Source organism: Loxodonta africana, chromosome 10 (genome assembly GCF_030014295.1).
Source record: "Loxodonta africana isolate mLoxAfr1 chromosome 10, mLoxAfr1.hap2, whole genome shotgun sequence".
In the NCBI taxonomy this organism is placed as follows: Eukaryota; Metazoa; Chordata; class Mammalia; order Proboscidea; family Elephantidae; genus Loxodonta; species Loxodonta africana.
This window is the reverse complement of record NC_087351.1, coordinates 85,874,967-85,893,859: the sequence shown is the minus strand read 5'-3', so window position 1 is coordinate 85,893,859 and position 18,893 is coordinate 85,874,967. Positions and strand designations below refer to the sequence as shown.

The window sequence follows — 18,893 nt, the reverse complement described above, 5'->3', positions numbered from 1 at the left end:
CACTCTCACTATCATACCCTAAACCTAGTCATCAACGATAACTACATCATCTCCAAAATCTCACCTTCAAGCATTCCACCCTCTGATCACCATCTTAAATACCTGCAGTTTAGTCACTCTAATGCTACCCATTTCAGCAATTTTTCTGTTTCTTTAGACCTTGTCTAACATTTTTCCACTATCAATACCTCCCTCATGCTGTTACTTCCCTCCTCATCTAGCTTAGATTTCATGCTTCTGCACTGGCTCACTCCCATCAGTATACTTACATACTCTAGTACTGTTTCTTTTAATAATAATTCCTTGACTCCACATCTACTCTAGTTACTGCCCTAATCTGTGAAATAGTTATCTGTTATTGCTCTCTTCCTTGTCCTCCATTCTCTACTCAGTCTTCTTCAGGGTAGTTCCACAAGGACTGCTCTCATCAGTTACCAATGACCTCTGTGTTACAAACAAATGGCCTTTTTTTTCTTTTTAATAATTTTTATTGTGCTTTGAGTGAAAGTTTACAAATCAAGTCAGTCTCTCACATATAAACTTATATACACCTTACTACATACTCCCATTTACTCTCCCCTTAATGAGTCAGCCCGCTCCCTCCTTCCAGTCTCTCCTTTTGTGACCGTTTTGCCAGTTTCTAACCCTCTCTACCCTCCCATCTCACCTCCAGACAAGAGATGCCAACACAGTCTCAAGTGACAAACGGCCTTTTGATTGACCTCTCGGCAGTAATCTTTTTTTCCTTGTGGCTTCTCTGGACTGGCTTCACCTATTTACTCCTCACAAAAGTACTATGAATTAGATAATATTATTATCATCCCAACTTTTCAAAGAAGGAAACAGAGGCCCCAAGGTTATGGAATTAGTAATTGGCAAAATCAAAATTCAAATTTAACTTCTCTTTATATACACCCTGGCTCCACTATACCCCATTACCTCTTTTAAAAGTTCCAATGCTTCTTTCCACTTTCAGCTCTGACTGAACTGTAAAATAAGGAAGGTTTATCTTCTGAGTTTCTAATACCCTGAGCCTAGAACTCTCAAAATATTTCTTAGTATCCAGGGTCTTTGATTGCCCAGTTACTCTTTTGAAACTTACTTCTGTGTTCTCACATGTTCAAGACCCAAAATGGGAGGGGGTTGCTAAACACAAAAATTTAAACTGGGACCTCTGGAGATAGTGATTTCCTTCCACTTCCAACCTTACTTCCTGTGTCAAACCAAAGGTTTTCAAATATGTTTGGGCTCACTATGGAATACTATCAAAAAACCAAACCCGTTGCTGTCAAGTTGATTCCAACTCATAGCGACCCTATAGGTCAGAGTAGAACTGCCTCATAGGGTTTCCAGGGAGCGGCTGGTGGATTCAAACTGCCGACCTTTTGGTTAGCGGCTGTAGCTCTTAACCACTACGTGACCAGGCTTTCCATTAAATACTATAAGATACTGGAATTTTAAATTCCATAATACCAACTAAAGTAGTCCTGGTGGTGCAATGGTTAAGTGCTCGGCTGCTAACTGAAAGGTCAGCAGTTCAAACCCACCAGCGATTCCAAGGGAGACAAGACCTGGTGATCTCCTTCCATAAAGATTACAGCCTAGAAGACCCTACAGGGCAGTTCTGCTCTGTCACATGGGGTCGCTATGAGTTGAAAATCGATTCAACAGCACCTAATAACAACAATACAACTCGGAACAGCTTTACCAGCAGGAAATATATAATGTCACAGAAACTGTCTATGAGAAGTGTCTATAAAAGATAGCGTGTGATGGGTGTTGGGAGTAGTTGGCAAGAATGAGCCAAGTTCTGTGAGAACCAAGAGCATTAATGAGGAGCCGACCTGATACGTAGCTCATAAAGCTTAGAGAAGAACCAACCTCAGGGCGATTGAGCAGGTAGTTCACGGCTTCTTCAAAGTACTCCAGGTGTAGGATCTCTATGCTCTTGGGAAGGTCTTCATAGTTGTAATAAGCTAGAGCCATCACAGCAAAACCCTTCCCAGCCAGCAGACTAGCTCGGTACTCTGGAAGGCCAGCTCCAACTTCAGAAATGTCTACAACTCCAGGAAAAGGCCCAGGTCCTTGGAAAGAAGCAAAACACAAAACTAAACTATTCCTGAAACTCTTTGCAGTGGTATCAAAAGCCATGTTGTTGCCTACCTAGTGATGTCCAAGTTTTCTGTTGACAATCAAAAATGCTGAAAGGACTCTGGTCTTTAAGCATCCAAAGAGTGGCTTTGTATAAATCCACATTCCCGGTTTACACCCAGAGTATCAAAGCCCCACAGATTTTTACAAAAAACATGTACTACTTTTGTAATTGCAAATAATTTACAAACAAATCATTGCTCCCTCCCACAAAAAACAAAGTCAAATGCTAGTGAGAATGTAGAGCAACTCAAACCCTCATATATTGCTGGTAAGAATGCAAAATGATACAGCTGCTTTGGAAAACACTTTGGCAGTGTTATGGATTGAATTGTGTCCCCCCAAAATATGTGTCAACTTAGTAGGCCATGAGTCCCAGTATTGTATGATTGTCCTCCATTTTGTGATTGATGTAATTTTCCTCTGTGTTGTAAATTGTAATCTCTGCCTGTCATTAATGAGGATTAGGGTGGGATGTAACACCCTTAGGTCACATCCCTGATCCAATATAAAGGGAGTTTCCCTGGGGTGTGGTCTACAGTACGTTTAATCTTACAAGAGATAAAAGAGAGAAGCAAGCAGAGAGACATTGGGACCTCATACCACCAAGAAAGCAGTGCTGGCAGCAGGGCATGTCCTTTGGACCCAGGGACCGTGTGCATGAGAAGCTCCTAGACCAGGGGAAGATTGATGACAAGGACCCTCCTCCAGAGCCAATGGAGAAAGCCTTCCGCTGGAGCTGATGCCCTGCATTTGGACTTCCAGCATACTAGACTGTGACAGAATAAACCTCTGTTTGTTAAAGATATCCACTTGTGGTATATCTGTTATAGCAGCACTAGATGACTAAGACAAGCAGTTTCTTGCAAGTTAAATATATATTTATTGTATTACCCAGAAATTGGCTCCTAGGTATATACCTAAGAGAAATGAAAACTTGTGTTCACACGAAAATTTGTATGCAAATGTTTATAATGATTTTATTCATAATTTCCAAAGACTAGAAAAATCCTGGTAGTGTATCATACAAGGGAGTACTACTACTGAGAAGTAATAAGAAAGTACTGATACATGTAACAACATAATGAATCCGCTATTGAATTGTGGTAAATGAAGGAACCCAGACTCAAAAAGCTACATACTCATTCTGCATGATTCCATTTATATGATACTGTGGGGGCTTGCGTGTTGCTGTGATGCTGGAAGCTGTGCCACCAGTATTCAGATACCAGCAGGGTCACCCATGGAAGACAGGTTTCAGCTGAGCTTCCAGACTAAAACAGACTGGGAAGAAGGACCCAGCAGTCTACTTCTGAAAACCATTAGCCAGTGAAAACCTTATGAATAGCAGCAGAACACTGTCTGATATAGTGCTGGAAGATGACCCCCCAGGTTGGAAGGCACTCAAAAGATGATTGGGGAAGAGCTGCCTCCCCAAAATAGAGTCGACCTTAATGATGTGGATGGAGTAAAGCTTTCGGGACCTTCATTTGCTGATGTCATGACTCAAAATGAGAAGAAACAGCTGCAAACATCCATTAATAATCAGAACCTAGAATGTATGAAGTATGAATCTAGGAAAATTGGAAATTGTCAAAAATGAAATGGAAAACATAAACATCGATATCCTAGGCATCAGTGACTGTCCATTTTGAATTGGACAATCATATAGTCTACTATGCTGGGAATGACAACTTGAAGAGGAATGGTGTCGCATTCATGGTCAAAAAGAACATTTCAAGATCTATCCTGAAGTACAACGCTGTCAGTGATAGAATAATATCCATATGCCTACAAGGAAGACTAGTTAATATGACTATTATTCAAGTTTACGCACCAACCACTAGGGCCAAAGATGAAGAAATAGATTTTTATCAGCTGCTGCAGTCTGAAATTGATCGAACATGCAATCAAGATGCATTGATAATTACTGGTGATTGGAATGCGAAAGTTGGAAACAAAGAAGGAGGATCAGAAGTTGGAAAATATGGCCTTGGTGATAGATACAATCCCGGGGATCGAATGATAGAATTTTGCAAGACCAGCGACTTCTTCATTGCAAATACCTTCTTTCACCAACATAAACGGCTACTATACACATGGACCTCGCCAGATGGAACACACAGAGATCAAATTGACTACATCTGTGGAAAGAGACGATGGGAAAGCTCAATATCATCAGTCAGAACAAGGCCAAGGGCCGACTGTGGAACAGACCATCAATTGCTCATATGCAAGTTCAAGCTGAAACTGAAGAAAATCAGAGCAAGTCCACGAGAGTCAAAATACGACCTTGAGTATATCCCACCTGAATTTAGAGACCATCTGAAAAATAGATTTGACGCATTGAACACTAGTGACCGAAGACCAGACGAGTTGTGGAATGACATCAAGGACATCACCCATGAAGAAAGCAAGCGGTCATTGAAAAGACAGGAAAGAAAGAAAAGACCAAGATGGATGTCAGAGGAGAATCTGAAACTTGCTCTCGAACGTCAAACAGCTAAAGGAAATGGAAGAAATGACGAAGTAAAAGAACTGAAGATTTCAAAGGGCAGCTCAGGAAGACAAAGTATTATAATGACATGTGCAAAGAGCTGGAGATGGAAAACCAAAAGGGAAGAAGACACTTGGCGTTTCTCAGGCTGAAAGAACTGAAGAAAAAACTCAAGCCTCGAGTTGCATTACTGAAGGATTCTATGGGGAAAATAGTAAACGATGCAGGAAGCACCAAAAGAAGATGGAAGGAATAAACAGAGTCATTATACCAAAAAGAATTAGTCAATATTCAACCATTTCAAGAGGTGGCATATGAGCAGGAACCGATGGTACTGAAGGAAGAAGTCCAAGCTGCTCTGAAGGCATTAGCGAAAAACAAGGCTCCAGGAATTGATGGAATATCAATTGAGATGTTTCAACAAACAGATGCAGTGCTGGAAGTGCTCACTCGTCTATGCCAAGAAATATGGAAGACAGCTTCCTGGCCAACTGACTGAAAGAGATCCATATTTATGCCTATTCCCAAGGAAGGTGATGCAACCGAATGTGGAAGTTATAGAACAATATCATTAATATCACACGTAAGCAAAATTTTGCTGAAGATCATTCAAAAACGGCTGCAGCAGTATATCGACAGGGAAATGCCAGAAATTCAGGCTGGTTTCAGAAGAGGACGTGCAACCAGGGATATCATTGCTGATGTCAGATGGATCCTGGTTGAAAGCAGAGAATACCAGAAGGATGTTTACCTGTGTTTTACTGACTATGCAAAGACATTCGACTATGTGGATCATAACAAATTATGGATAACATTGCGAAGAATGGGAATTCCAGAACAATTAATTGTGCTCATGAGGAACCTTTACATAGATCAAGAGGCAGTTGTTTGGACAGAACAAAGGGATACTGATTGTTTTAAACTCAGGAAAGGTGTGCGTCAGGGTTGTATCCTTTTACCATACGTATTCGATCCGTATGCTGAGCAAATAATCTGAGAAGCTGGACTGTATGAAGAAGAATGGGGTATCAATATTGGAGGAAGACTCATTAACAACCTACATTATGCATATGACACAACCTTGTTTGCTGAAAGTGAAGAGGACTTGAAGCATTTACTGATGAAGATCAAAGACCGCAGCCTTCAATATGGATTACACCTCAACATAAAGAAAATAAAAACCCTCATAACTGGACCAATAAGCAACATCATGATAAACGGAGAAAAGACTGAAGTTGTCAAGGATTTCATTTTACTTGGATCCACAATCAACAGCCATGGAAGCAGCAGTCAAGAAATCAAAAGACACATTGCATTGGGCAAATCTGTGAAAGACCTCTTTAAAGTGTTGAAAAGCAAAGATGTCACCTTGAAAACTAAGGTGCGCCTGACCCAAGCCATGGTATTTTCAGTCGCAGCATATGCATGCAAAAGGTGGACAGTGAATAAGGAAGACCAAGAAGAACTGACACCTTTCAACTGTGGTGTTGGTGAAGAATACTGAATATACCATGGACTGCCAAATAAAACAAACAAATCTGTCTTGGAAGAAGTACAACCACAATGCTCCTTAAAAGTAAGGAAGGGAGACTACATCTTACATACATTGGACATGTTATGAGGAGGAATCAGTCCCTGTAGAAGGACATCATGCTTGGTAAAGTACAGGATCAGCGAAGAAGAGGAAAACCGTCAATGAGATGGATTGACAAAGTGGCTGCGACAATGGGCTCAAGCATAACAACGACTGTGAGCATGGTGCAGAACCAGTGTTTCGTTCTGATGTACACTGGGTCACTAGGAGTCAGAACCAAATCAAGAGTACCTAACAACGACAACACTGCAGAGTGACCCTAGTAAGAGAAGGGATTATAAAATAGAGTAACACATGGGAAAGGCATACAAGAAACTAAATGGTAGTTTTGTCTATATGTGATGGGAAATTAAGAGTCTAATGTGTTGGTTAAGATTGTGTGTCAACTTGGCTGGGCCATGATTCTCAGTGTTTTGGCAGCTGTATAACGTTGTGATCACTTTCCTGTTGAAATTTGATATGTGATCACCCCCATGATGGAATCTCCTGAGTGGTACCGGCGGGGGCAGGGCCTGTGGCAGCTCACCGCCCCCTCAGCCTTCATGTCCCTGCCTTCTGCAGCCTACTTCCTTCCTGCTCACCTTGCAAAGGTTTTTGGCTTGTTCTGGATCCAGCAGCTGTCTCCTGTCTGACCTCTGGTTCTTGGGACTTGAGCTAGCAGCTTACCTGTCCATCCTGTGATTTGCTGATCTTCATGGCCTGCAAGCAAGAGTCCTGCTCCCCGACCTGCCTATCTTGGGTTCGCCAGCCCCTGCAGCTAAGAGACTCAGGAGAAACCTTGCGATCTTGCCTGCTGACCTTGGGGATTCCTCGACCTTCACAACCTGTGAGCTGGATCCCTGTTCTCCGACCTGCTCGACTTGGGTTCACCAGGTTTCTGCAGCTCTGTGAATTGGTAAAGGCCTCTATCCTGATGCAAGGACTTGGGACGTTCCAACCCCTACAATCATGTGAGCTGTTTCCTTGATATAAAGCTCTCTCTGTATATTTATATGCGTTACTGGTGTTGCTTCTCTAGAGAACCAAGCCTAAGACATCTAATGTGGGAAGGAGACATGTCACTATGAACCCTCCTATAATTTTTTTGTTATACCATTTATGTTGTTGTTAGGTGCCGTCCAGTTGGTTCCGACTCATGGTGACCCTATGCACAACAAAATGAAACACTGTTTCAATTTTTAATGTTTTTTTTAAAAGTTAATTTGTCAACTTTTCAACCTCCTTTTCCAAAACCCAAGGTAGTACTAAGGTTTATATAAATTTGAAAGGAGGCAGGCCTCAGGCTAGCAACTGGAAATTTTCTGAGACTATCGGATTTTTTTTAACCATTTCCATTAAAAAAAAATTGCATCTAACATGTATATAAGATTTAAAGAATAATAATAAAGCAAACACTGTATACCCAACTCTCCATTTAATAAACAGTTTGGTACTAACACCACTGAAGCCCCCTGAGTGGTTGTTCCCCAGTGAATTTCCTTACCTCTCCGCTATCCTGGATTCTGTGTGTTTCATTCTCTTGACTGTAGTATCACCATTTCTATGTGTACCTTAAACAATATTTTGTTTATTTTGTCTACTTTTGAAATTTTATCTAAATGGAATGATACTGAATGTGTTCCTCTGGAATTTGTTTCACTCAACACTTTCGGAGATTCACCCACGCTGATTCTTGTAGAATCTCTTTTGCACTGCAATGTATCTCATTGTGTAAACATACCTCAATTTGTTCATCAACTCTATTGTTGATGGACCTTTGGGCTGTTTCCAGTTATATTTGCTGTTACAAACAATGCTTCAGTGAACATTCATGAATGTCTCCTGGTGCACACATACCAGAAGTGAATGATATATTCAACTTTCTAAGTAAAGACAAATTTGTTTCCCAGAAGGGATGAGTAATCATACTCCTTCCAGCAGTGTATGTGAGTTCCTTTTCCTCCACAAGCTTGTCAACAATTGGTATTGTTGGACTTGTAAATTTGTGCCACTTTTCAGAGTGTGAAATGGTATCTTGTAGTTTTACTTTGCATTTCCCGGATTACTAATAAAGATAAGCATTATTTCATTGGCCATTGGTGGTTCCTCTTCTAGGAGAGCCTATTTATATATTTACTTATTTTGTCGGATTGTTTTTACTCACTGGTGTTGATGAGTTTAAATGTATATTTGTATTTCTGATGCTAATTCTTTGTCGGTTAGGTGTTGCAATATGTTCTTTCATATCTGTTTCTTCCCTTTCCTACTATGTCTAACTGATGACTGGACTCTAAAGGACTCCTCAGAAAGTTTTGAAGCAGCAGAGCCACCTCCCCAACAAGTCTCACATTCCATTCCTGTCTCCCTGGCACCTCAAGTCTCTTTTTACAACCCCATTGAGTTCTGGAATGTTGGGAGCTACATCCTTCTCTGTCTAGTGTACGCGAGGCGAGAGCTAAATCGGAAACAATTAAGGAAGCAAGTCACTCACCGGGCGGCAGGAAGAGCGTGGCGCGCAGCCGGCCCGCGCGCACCGGCTCCCTCCGCACTCCTGGCCGCAGGAAGTAGCGCTCGTGCACCGCCCGGCCCAGGACCTTTTGTGGCTCGGGCTCGTGGCCCTCGAGCACCTCCAGCTCCACCGCGAAGGGCGTCTGCACGTCCCGCTTCACCAGCCGCCAAAACGGCTTCTCAGGCTCCAAGGCCCAGATGAGTCCCATGGGCTCGAGGCCCGCGAAGCTGCCGCCCAGCGCGGGCGCGCGCGTCAGGTCCAGCTCGCCGCCGCGGTCTGCGCAGTAGCGCGCGTGGGCCTGGAAGAGCGTGCCCTTCTCATCGCGCAGGGACGAGCGAAGCGTGACCTTCTGCACCGGGGCCAGCCCACGCACCACGATGTTCGCGGGCTCGTCCCAGGAGCAGCGACCCGCGGGCTCCAGGATCACAGTCGCCGCCATCCGAACCGGGGTCAAAGAGAGAGGGCCACCCGTCCTCAGCTGTAGAGGCCTTGGCGACCGCACCCAACTCTTCGATCCCAGTCGGCAGAACCAGGACGCTCGCAGGACAGCGGGGGCTGAGGCTGTCATTTTGTGCTGGAGTTCACACTTTGGCTGTGGAGAAAGTTAGAACTGGTTAAGGAGCCTCTAGTGGCGGGCTCCCCATCTGCAGGCTGAGCGCCCGGAACACACAGGGGAGGAGGAGCCGGCTCAGCTGAGCTGTGAAGGTCAGAATCCTACCAGTCGGGAGTCTACCCTTGACAGCAGAAAGTATGAGCAAAAACAGACACACATGAACTTGCCTAAAGCCTCCTGTATTGAAAACTTCTACGTCTGAAAGAAACTTCCAAGTTCTACCTCTCGGTACCGTGGGCCGTGAAGAGTGGACCGGGCTAGGGCTGTCTCTCAGGGAACCTGGCACCTTGCCGGCTAAAAGGAGTGTAGCCTTATCACTTTGTTGAATAACTCACACCAGTTATTAATCATAGGCCTTTTGTTTTAAAATGGGAACCATGGTGTTTTGCTTGTCTGTGTGTTAATTACACATATGCCTGTTCTCCACATCGGAGCCCTGGTGGCGAAGTGGTTAAGAGCTCAAGCTGCTAACCAGAAGGTGGACAGTTCGAATCCACCAGGTGCTCCTTGGAAACCCTATGGGGCAGTTGTACTCTGTCCTTTAGGATCGCTATGAGCGGGAATCGACTCGATGGCACAGGACAACAACCTCTTCCACATCAGTCCCACATCTAAAGGTCCTGATGTCTTAATAGCTGTGACCTCTGAGCTTCCTTCCTTACAGGCATAAAAATAGCCAAATGAAGTAATACAGTTATTATTTTGTTATAGTAGTTTCTCATTTTGCTCCATTTAGGCACACATTAGGCACGTTATCTCCTTCTTCTCCTGGAGTTGCCCCTTTTCCACTTTTTCATAAACTATTCCCTCCAACCAGTGGTGGAGCTTTCACGAAGCTGAAGCTTCAGGCTTCTTCCAAGGCCTTGTAGCTGATTCTACTTTCATAATTTTGTACCCCTTTTATTAGTAAAACCTGCAAATTGTATAAAGTTCAGGCCCCAGAAAACCTGTGTTTGCCTCTGCTTCCAATACTCATGATTAAGAGCTTCCCAGCCAAGACCTTTTACCCAGTTCCCAATCCCCTCAGGCCAACTGGTCATTAATCAGGCAGCTCCCTGTAGCTCAGTTACTTCTGTTCTAGTTTTGTGGGGCACTTTACAGAACATTTTGGGCCAGAGTCTCAGGAACTAAAGAAGGTAAATAATAACAGCTAATTTTTTTTGACAACCATCACCACTGTTTCCAAAATCTTTCATCACCCCAAGCAAATTCTGTACCCACTAGGTGATAACTTCACAGTTCCCCCTCCACCTCCAGCCCCTGGTAACCACTAATTCTACCTCTGTGCATCTGTCTATTCTAGATATTTCATGTAAGTGGAGTAATACTACATTAGTCCTTTTGTGTCTGTCTTATTTCACTTAGCATCATGTTTTCAAGGCTCATTCATACTGTAGCATGTATCAGAACTTCATTTCTCTTTATGGCTGAATAACACTCCATTGTATGTATTAAAAAAAAAATCCGTTGCTATCAAGTTGATTCCGACACATAGCGACCCTCTAGATGGAAAAGAACTGCCCCATACAGTTTCCAAGGAGCACCTGGTGAGTTTGAACTGCCGACCTTTTTTTCTTAACCACTACACCACCAGGGTTTCCATTGTATGTATATATACCACACTTTGTTTATTCATTCAGCTGTCATGGACAGTTGGGTTGTTTCCACCCTTTGGCTATTGTGAATAATGCTGCAATGGAGATTGGTGTACAGGTATCTGAGTCGCTGCTTTCAGTTCTTTTGGATATATACCTAGGAGTAGACTTTCTGGGTCATATGGTAATTCTAACTTTTCAATGGACTGCCAAATGTTTTCCATAGTGGCTGCATAATTTTATATTCATCGTATGAGGGTTCCCGTTTCTCCACATCCTCACCAACACTTGTTATTTTCCATTTTGTTGATAATTAACTTTTAATCCTTACAAGAACCCTATGAGCAAATTAAGGCCCAGAGAGGTTAATTCATTTGCTGAAGATTACACAGCTAGAAAGTGGAAGTGCCGAGATTCACACCTTCGCCACGGAGTTCAGAACTTGTACTCTGAACCATTATGCTTTAAATTTTCTCACATGAAGATGCCTTATGTTAAGATCTGGAAGAGAGATACTCATATGTTGTTGGTAGATGTGTAAAGTGGTATGACCATATGATCTCTTCAGAGAGCAATCTATATAAAAATATTTAAAAGATACATTCTCTTTAACTCACAATTACATTTCCAGGAATTTCTTCTAAATAAATATTCATGAATGTGTGTAAATATTTGGCTATACGGATGCTTATTATACAGTTTTAATAGAGGAAGAATTTGAAACTAGCAATAGAAATTTGGTTAGATTAATGTACAGTAATATACTGGAAAAAAAGACAGGGACAAATTACCCAATAAGTAAGGTAAGCACATGCTTAGGGCATGAACAAAACAGGCGCACCAGTTGTCCTAAACAAAGATCCATAAATGCCAAGACATACAGAAAAGCAAGCACCTCAGTGGAAAGCAACTGGCAGGGCACTAAATGAAATTAATACTATTTTATAAATTTTGTATACGATAACAATTATATTTTCTTTTTCGTTTTAAGCCGATTGGGTATAACCTCACATTTAGTTCTTTCTTGTCGGCCACATAAGAACACACCAGTGCCACTATTATCACAAGACTCATGAGGTATCTGGTCCCGCACAAAGTAAACCAAAACGCATCTTCAGATTGAGCATACCCTGGTATTTGCATCATGGGATTGCTCTCACCCGTCAGGTATTAGCAGTGATGTAATGAACTGCGAAGACTCAGCATCAAAGGACCGAAAGTGAGCTCACAAGTTTTTAAGTATTATTTCAAGATGAAAAACACTCGTGGAGGTCTCTGAAAGGCCTGTCAAAAAACATCATAAAACGAATGAAATTACTTCCAACTGCCTTGTAAGTACTATTTCTTTTGTCTGTCTCAGACCTAAAGAACAAGATGACATGTTCCAAATCATTTTTTTTACTTACTAATTTTCAAATATAAATTTTTGTGTTAATATCTGTCATGGATTGAATTGTGTGCCCCCAAAATATCTGTCAACTTAACTGGGCCAAGAGTCCCAGTATTCTGTGATTGTCTATTTTATGTGATTTCCATATGTGTTGCACATCCTATCACTATGATGAAATGAGATGGATTAGTGGCAGTTATACTGATGATGTATCTTAAGCCAATCTCTTTGAGATAGAGAGAAGTGAGCAGAGAGACACGGGGACCTCATACCACCAAGAAAGCAGCACTGGGAGCAGAGCACGTCCTTTGGACCTGAGGTTCCTGTGCTGAGATACTCCCAGACCAAGAGGAGGCTAATGACAAGGACCTTCTTCCAGAGCCGACAGAGAGAGAAGGCCTTCCTGAATTTGGACTTCTAGCCTACTGGACAGTGAGAGAATAAACTTCTCTTTGTTAAAGCTATCCACTTGTGGTATTTCTCTTATAGCAGCACTAGGTGACTAAGACAAGATCCGAATTCCAGTATGAATTTTATAAATTTTATTTACTTTCAATTATTCAATTTCCTATGGTAGAACCAAATTTAAAAAGTGACAATTTTATATCCAAGTAAAATGAAATGGCAACTAAGTGGAATGCAAAAGTGAAAACTTGCAGAACATTAAAAAAAAAAGGCTTTGTGTATCCCTAAAAACAATTCCAAAAGTAACTTCCTTTTTAAAACATGATGAATCAGAAGAGAATTTATCTGTTGAACGTTTGAGTTTAAATGGGTGCAAATCGTTGTACTAGTACCGCTAGGACTGAAATTACTAATAGCACTACAAATGTAACAGAATTTGTTCCAAATTCTGCATCCATTACTTGCTGTAGTGAAAAAATGGATAATGGTGTAGAAAGTGAAGCTATTTTAGAATCTGAAATTGTTGCATCTGCAGACCCCATAAATTACAGAAATACAGATTCTACTTTGTGGAATAATTTTTCTTTTAATAATGTATGTTACTGGATTGAAAGAAGGCCAAAGTGATTGTCATCATCACAGTGGACCATCTGAAACTTCATGTCAAAAATTTCTGGATGGTGAATAAACAAGGTTCAATAGCCAGAATATATTTCTAGGGTGCAAAGCTAATGGTGAAAATTATAAGAGGGAGTGGCTACTGTGTTCTCCATCAGTTGGCTCTGTATATTGTTTTGTTTGAAAACTATTCAGTCCTAAATATTTAATCCTCAATTTGTTATAGATGGATTTAGGGATTGGCGCAACTCAAATATGACTGATAAACATGAAAACAGTTCAATTCACAGAGATTGCATGTCATCGTATTTAAACCGAAGATACGGTTTTGGCTTAACTCATGAACTGGAAACACAAACTAATGAATAGCGTCAGTGTTGGAAGACCATTTTGCAACATGTTGTCGCTATCATTATAACAATCGCTGAACCTGGACTATCTTTTCAAGGAAGAAATGAAGTGTTTGAGTCCCCACAAAATGGAAATTTTGGGGGTTTATTTGAACTTGTTTTTCAGTTTGATCCATTTTTAGCAGGTCACATCTCAAAATATGGTAACAGAGGAAAGGGCAACCCATCGTATATGTCTAAGACAATGTTTGAAGAATTAATAAATTTAATAAGTGATAAAGTTTGATAAACTATTTTCAATAAAAAAAAGTATAGCTCAATATTTCAGTTTGTCTGTAGATTCCACTTCTGATCTTTCTCATACAGATCAGCTAAGTACTGTTTTGAGATATGCACCTCCAATAGATGGAAAACCTGTTGAGTGATTTATCACATTTACTAACTTAAAAAGTCATACTGGTGAAGAAATTGCAGCTCAAATACTTCGCTATTTATGTGAAGTTTGAAAAACTGACTTCTCTAAGCGCAGAGGCCAGTCCTATGACAATGCTGCCAATATGTCAGGGCATTATAAAGGCATGCAACAGGAAATTTTAGAATGTAATGAATCTGCCATTTTCATGCTATGTTCTGGACATTCACTTAATCTTGTAGGAAGTAGCACAGTAAACAGCTGTCTGGAAACAGGTGGTTTTTTTCCTACTGTTCAGTTACTCTATACATTTTTTGCCACCTCTGCTCATCAATGGGCAGTTCTTGAAACAACGATCGAGTGTTAAAATGTCTTTCTAATATACGTTGGGAAGTGCATATGGTAGTAACCAGTGCAATTTTGGAATCATACACTGAGATTCTAGATGCCTTAGAAAATATTGCTGAAGACAAGCCACAAAAAGGAGATACCAAAAGAGAAGCTGAAAACATCATCAACAAAATACAAACACTAGAGTATGTATGTTGGTTATGTGGAATAATATATTGCAGCATTTTCATCTGACAAGCTCTCCAAGATTCAGAAGTAAATTTAAAGACATGCACAGATCTATACTAGTAATTAACAGGGTATTTATAAAACTTGAGAAGATTTTGAAAACACAATAAAACAAATACTGCCAAATGCTGATTATCTAGCAGTTCCCAGTCACAGAAGCATTAGAAAGGAACAAGTAAATGGGAGAAGTGCTCCAGAAATATCATTGAATGTCAGAGATCAATTTCTCATAATCACATACTAAGCCATCATTGATACACTTAAATCTTGCATGAAAAGAAGGGAGAAAGTGTATGGAGTTCTTTCATACAGAGTGTGAATATTTTAAACAGTGTGAATATACCTGCTGAAGAATGCATGAAGGCATCCAAGAAATTAGTGCATGCTTATCCCCATGACTTAAATACATACCTTTACAGAGAAGTTCAACAATTTCATTCTTACATGAGAACTCAGTTTACAGACTCAGGAAAGACGAATTTTACTTATGTAGGCACATATGATTTGGTATGATTCCATAACAGAAGATAAAATACAATGCGTATTTCCTGATGTTGAAATTGCTTTAAGCATATTCCTAATTTTAATGATCACAAACTGCACAACAGAACACTCGTTTTTGCCCCTCAAGAGAAAAAAACCCTCAGCATATAACAATGATTCAAGATTTGATTCATTATCCTTATTATGTATGGAAGTAGGTATTGTTCAGCTGCTTAATTGTGATAAAATCATTGAAGAATTTTTAAGAGCAAGGAATAAAAAGAAATACTTTTAATTATATGTTAGAGATGAAAGATCGACCTAAAAATATAGTAATTTGTTGTAATCTTTGTTTTCTGATCATTAAGTTTTCTTTTATGACATCTTTTCATTTGTTCATTTATAATTATAGCATTTATTATGAAACAAGCATCAAAACTGAAGTATGAGCTGCTTGAAGCAAAATTGGTGAAAGTAAATTTTTCATTTTGGGAGATCAATAGTATTTTGCATTGATTGTTGAAACAACTAAGTTCACTAACCCATCTTCTTTGTTGTAGAATATGTGGAATATTCTTTTAGTAGAAAATGTGGTATATAGTAAAAGTCTTAGTACCCTACATCCACTAAAAATTTTATAATCCAGTTCATCTCATTCCACTAAAATGGCATACACCACTTTTGCATTCAATCGCTCATATTTAAAAAGAAGTTACATCATGGATAGCTAAGACACACACACACACACACACACACACACACATATATATAACTCACATATCCTATTCAAATGTGTGCGTAAATGGAGGAGGGGGCACGGCAGATTATCAGTGTTTAGGGTCCCTCACATGACTTAATCTGGTCCTGCTGAAAGACATACAACCATTAAAAATGATATAGCGAAAGAATATATGATGAGGAAATTTTATGAAATTGGAAAAAGCAGGTTATGGAACAGTATATATGATTTTTTTTAAGGATATTAATGCATTAAAAAAAAAAAAAAAGACTAGTCAGAAACTATCCCAAACTGTTGTTTGTTAGGTTTTGGGATATTATGGGTAATTTTAATTTTCTTCTTTGTCCAGAATTTCTATCAGAAAATCTACATGGTTTTAGTATTTAAAATTTTTAAAAAGTCTCATTATTTTCGGGGCCCTGGTGGTGCAGTGGTTAAGAGCTATGGCTGCAAACCAAAAGGATGGCAGTTCGAATCCACCAACTGTTCCTTGGAAACCCAATGGGGCAGTTCTACTCTGTCCTATTTGGTATGAGTTGGAATCAACCCGATGGCAACAGATTTGATTTTTTGCGTTCATTGTTTTCACCCCAGAGAACATACCCTCCTATCCTTTTGTCCAAGGGTCAGACACAGCTTGAACTCAGGCACTAAAATCAGTGCTAAGGTCAGTCTGTAAGGCCAGCCTTGCCTGGAAATGAGATAATGACCACGTGAATAGCATGACCCAAAGTCAACTAGACAGAGCTCTGGCCCAGAAATATTCCCTGCTGTCAGGACAAATCAGCTCTTTTCACAAGGAATTCCTGAAGACCCATATTTCTGTAGGCCTGAACTTTAACTATTAGAGATCCAGGACCTGGAGGGTCGGTCCCCTGGTAGAAACAGCGTTGTGGGCTAATAATGTAGCCAGGCTTTGGGGAGCAGGGGTATTGAACTATATGGAGGAAGGAGATTAAGTAGGGTCTGAGGAAATGAAAGGGGACTGGAAAAGGTCTCAAAGACAGACTCCTCCTGCTTTATCATTTGTCCTATCAGCCTAGTAACCTGAAGCATGCCAGAGCTGGGTGTTCACGTATTCCCTGCTTTGCCTCTTTCTCAGCAGGATTTATGAACCCATGTGGGTGAAAAAATGAGCTGTATAGGCCTTACTGGAGATTTATTTTTCAAAAAATGACCTAGAAATCCATTAAACCACCGATCAGCAATTACGATGCAATTTCCCAAATCTCAGTTTACAAAGAAGAAAATTTAATAAATAGCAGAAGATACCCCTGATTAAACCTACAGGTTCTGTGAGTAGTCTCGTGGAATTCTAAAGAGTTGGTTGCTTGGTCACCAATACAAACAGCTTTGGAACCTAAAAAACCAAGGAAGGTTTAAGATGCAGAACCTTGCTTCCCTTTGAGGACTGTGTTGTGGAAGGCCATTTTGAGGGTCATTTCAAAACACTGCTGCTTTACCAGCATCTGAAAGGAATTTATTAGTGTCAGCTGAATAAGAGGTTGTCTGAGGTAGTTGAAAAGATTTGAGATAAGGCATCAAAAGGATCATTATTGCTTTCAGGTACGAACCAGTACTGTGACCTTAGTCACATCTCTTCTCTTTGGTCTGGGGTTTTATAATCTGTAAGACAAAGGAGTTGGGACAGGTGATCTTTCTGGCCATACTCTCGAGAGTAATCTCAGGAGACAACTGTATTATCTGTGATTGCATGGCAAAGAATGGAAAATAGAAAATAGAGGGAATAAATGAGGGGAACTTTCTGAGGCGAAAAAGGAGGTGGAGCTAACCAAGCTCCCTTCACACACACCCCTGATACCCTTTGGAGCTGTAGTTTCTCTAAATCTAGTGTATATAAAAACCCCAGGGAGCTTGTTAAATATGCAGATTTCTAGGCCTCACTTGTAGCCTATTGGGTCAACATTCTGGGAGTGGGACACAGGAATCTGCATTTTTTATAAGCTCCTCAGGTGATCTTGTAGGAGGTCCCTGAACCAAACTCTAGCAAGCACTGCCCCAGAAGCTGACTGCACCCTCTTGGGCCCCACTTCAAAACTTCAGGATCAGAATATGTAGATGGGGGTGAGAGTGTATTATTTTTTAAAAACTCTCAGAAGATACCGATGCTAAGGTTTATTGCCTTTAGCCTTTTTCTCCACGGCAGTTTCTTTTGCTTTAATAACAGAAGGGAAAAAGCAAGATATTAGTCCTTTTCAGCCCACTTCAGCCACTTCTGCAGATTAAAAGTAACAGACTAGTGAGTGGGCATGGGGGATGGGAAGGTGAATAGATGAGTGGAACTAAATTTTAAAGTGGCTCCAACAGTTCTGGCTGAATGAAACTCACTCATGATGATTACAGTTTATTATAGCAAAAAGGATACAAATAAACGCATAGGACGAGGTGTGGGGGTTCCCAACATGGAGCTTCCATGTCCCCAAAATGGGATGTGTTACCCTCCTGTGTGCAGTGAGCTCCTTTACCTGCCAGGAAGCCCCAAAATGTTTTTTGAGAGCAGTATACTCCTGACAGTTCATTTTCAACCAGTGTAGGCAGTGTTCCAGGAAAAAATCACTTGTGACCATCCTCCTACCCTTGCCCTAATTTTTCTAGTCCAACTTTTTAAATACCTAGTGCCCTGGTAGCCTTCATGGTTAAGAATAGACGGAGGAACTAAATTTAGTCTTATGTGCAAAAAATCCTGGAAGGATATCATATTAATCATGTGTGACTTAATTTGAGTGAGGTTTTCAATTCTGACCTGGAAACACCTAGATGGAAGTTGGGCCTTAGCAGGTAGAAACACACCAGAGGTTGGGTTTCATACATGGAAGACAGAGGAATAAACCAAACCCTAAGGAAAGAAGGCAGAAACCCTGGTGGCACAGTGGTTAAGAGCTGTGGCTGCAACTAAAACGTCGGCAGTTTGAATCCATCAGCTGCTCCTTGGAAACCCTATGGGGCGGTTCTGTAGGG

At 40.7% G+C, this 18,893-nt stretch overlaps 1 protein-coding gene across 4 annotated transcripts in view; it reads right to left on the bottom strand.

Annotated features, from left to right (window-relative positions):
* The window catches only part of LOC100670605 (acyl-coenzyme A thioesterase 1), a 47,919-nt gene that overhangs the window by 1,338 nt on the left and 27,688 nt on the right, over positions 1-18,893 (bottom strand). The window contains exons 2-3 of one of the 4 annotated variants that reach the window (XM_064292719.1): positions 8,713-9,322; positions 1,882-2,084 (exon numbers count right to left, since the gene is read on the bottom strand). In XM_064292719.1, coding sequence (XP_064148789.1) covers positions 1,882-2,084; positions 8,713-9,298 — 789 coding nt within the window. In that variant the 5' untranslated portion in view covers positions 9,299-9,322. Of the gene's footprint in view, positions 1-1,881; positions 2,085-2,754; positions 3,957-6,823; positions 7,541-8,712; positions 9,323-18,893 lie in introns of those variants that run through there. The other 3 variants (XM_064292721.1, XM_023546351.2, XM_064292720.1) reach the window with 3 other exon arrangements.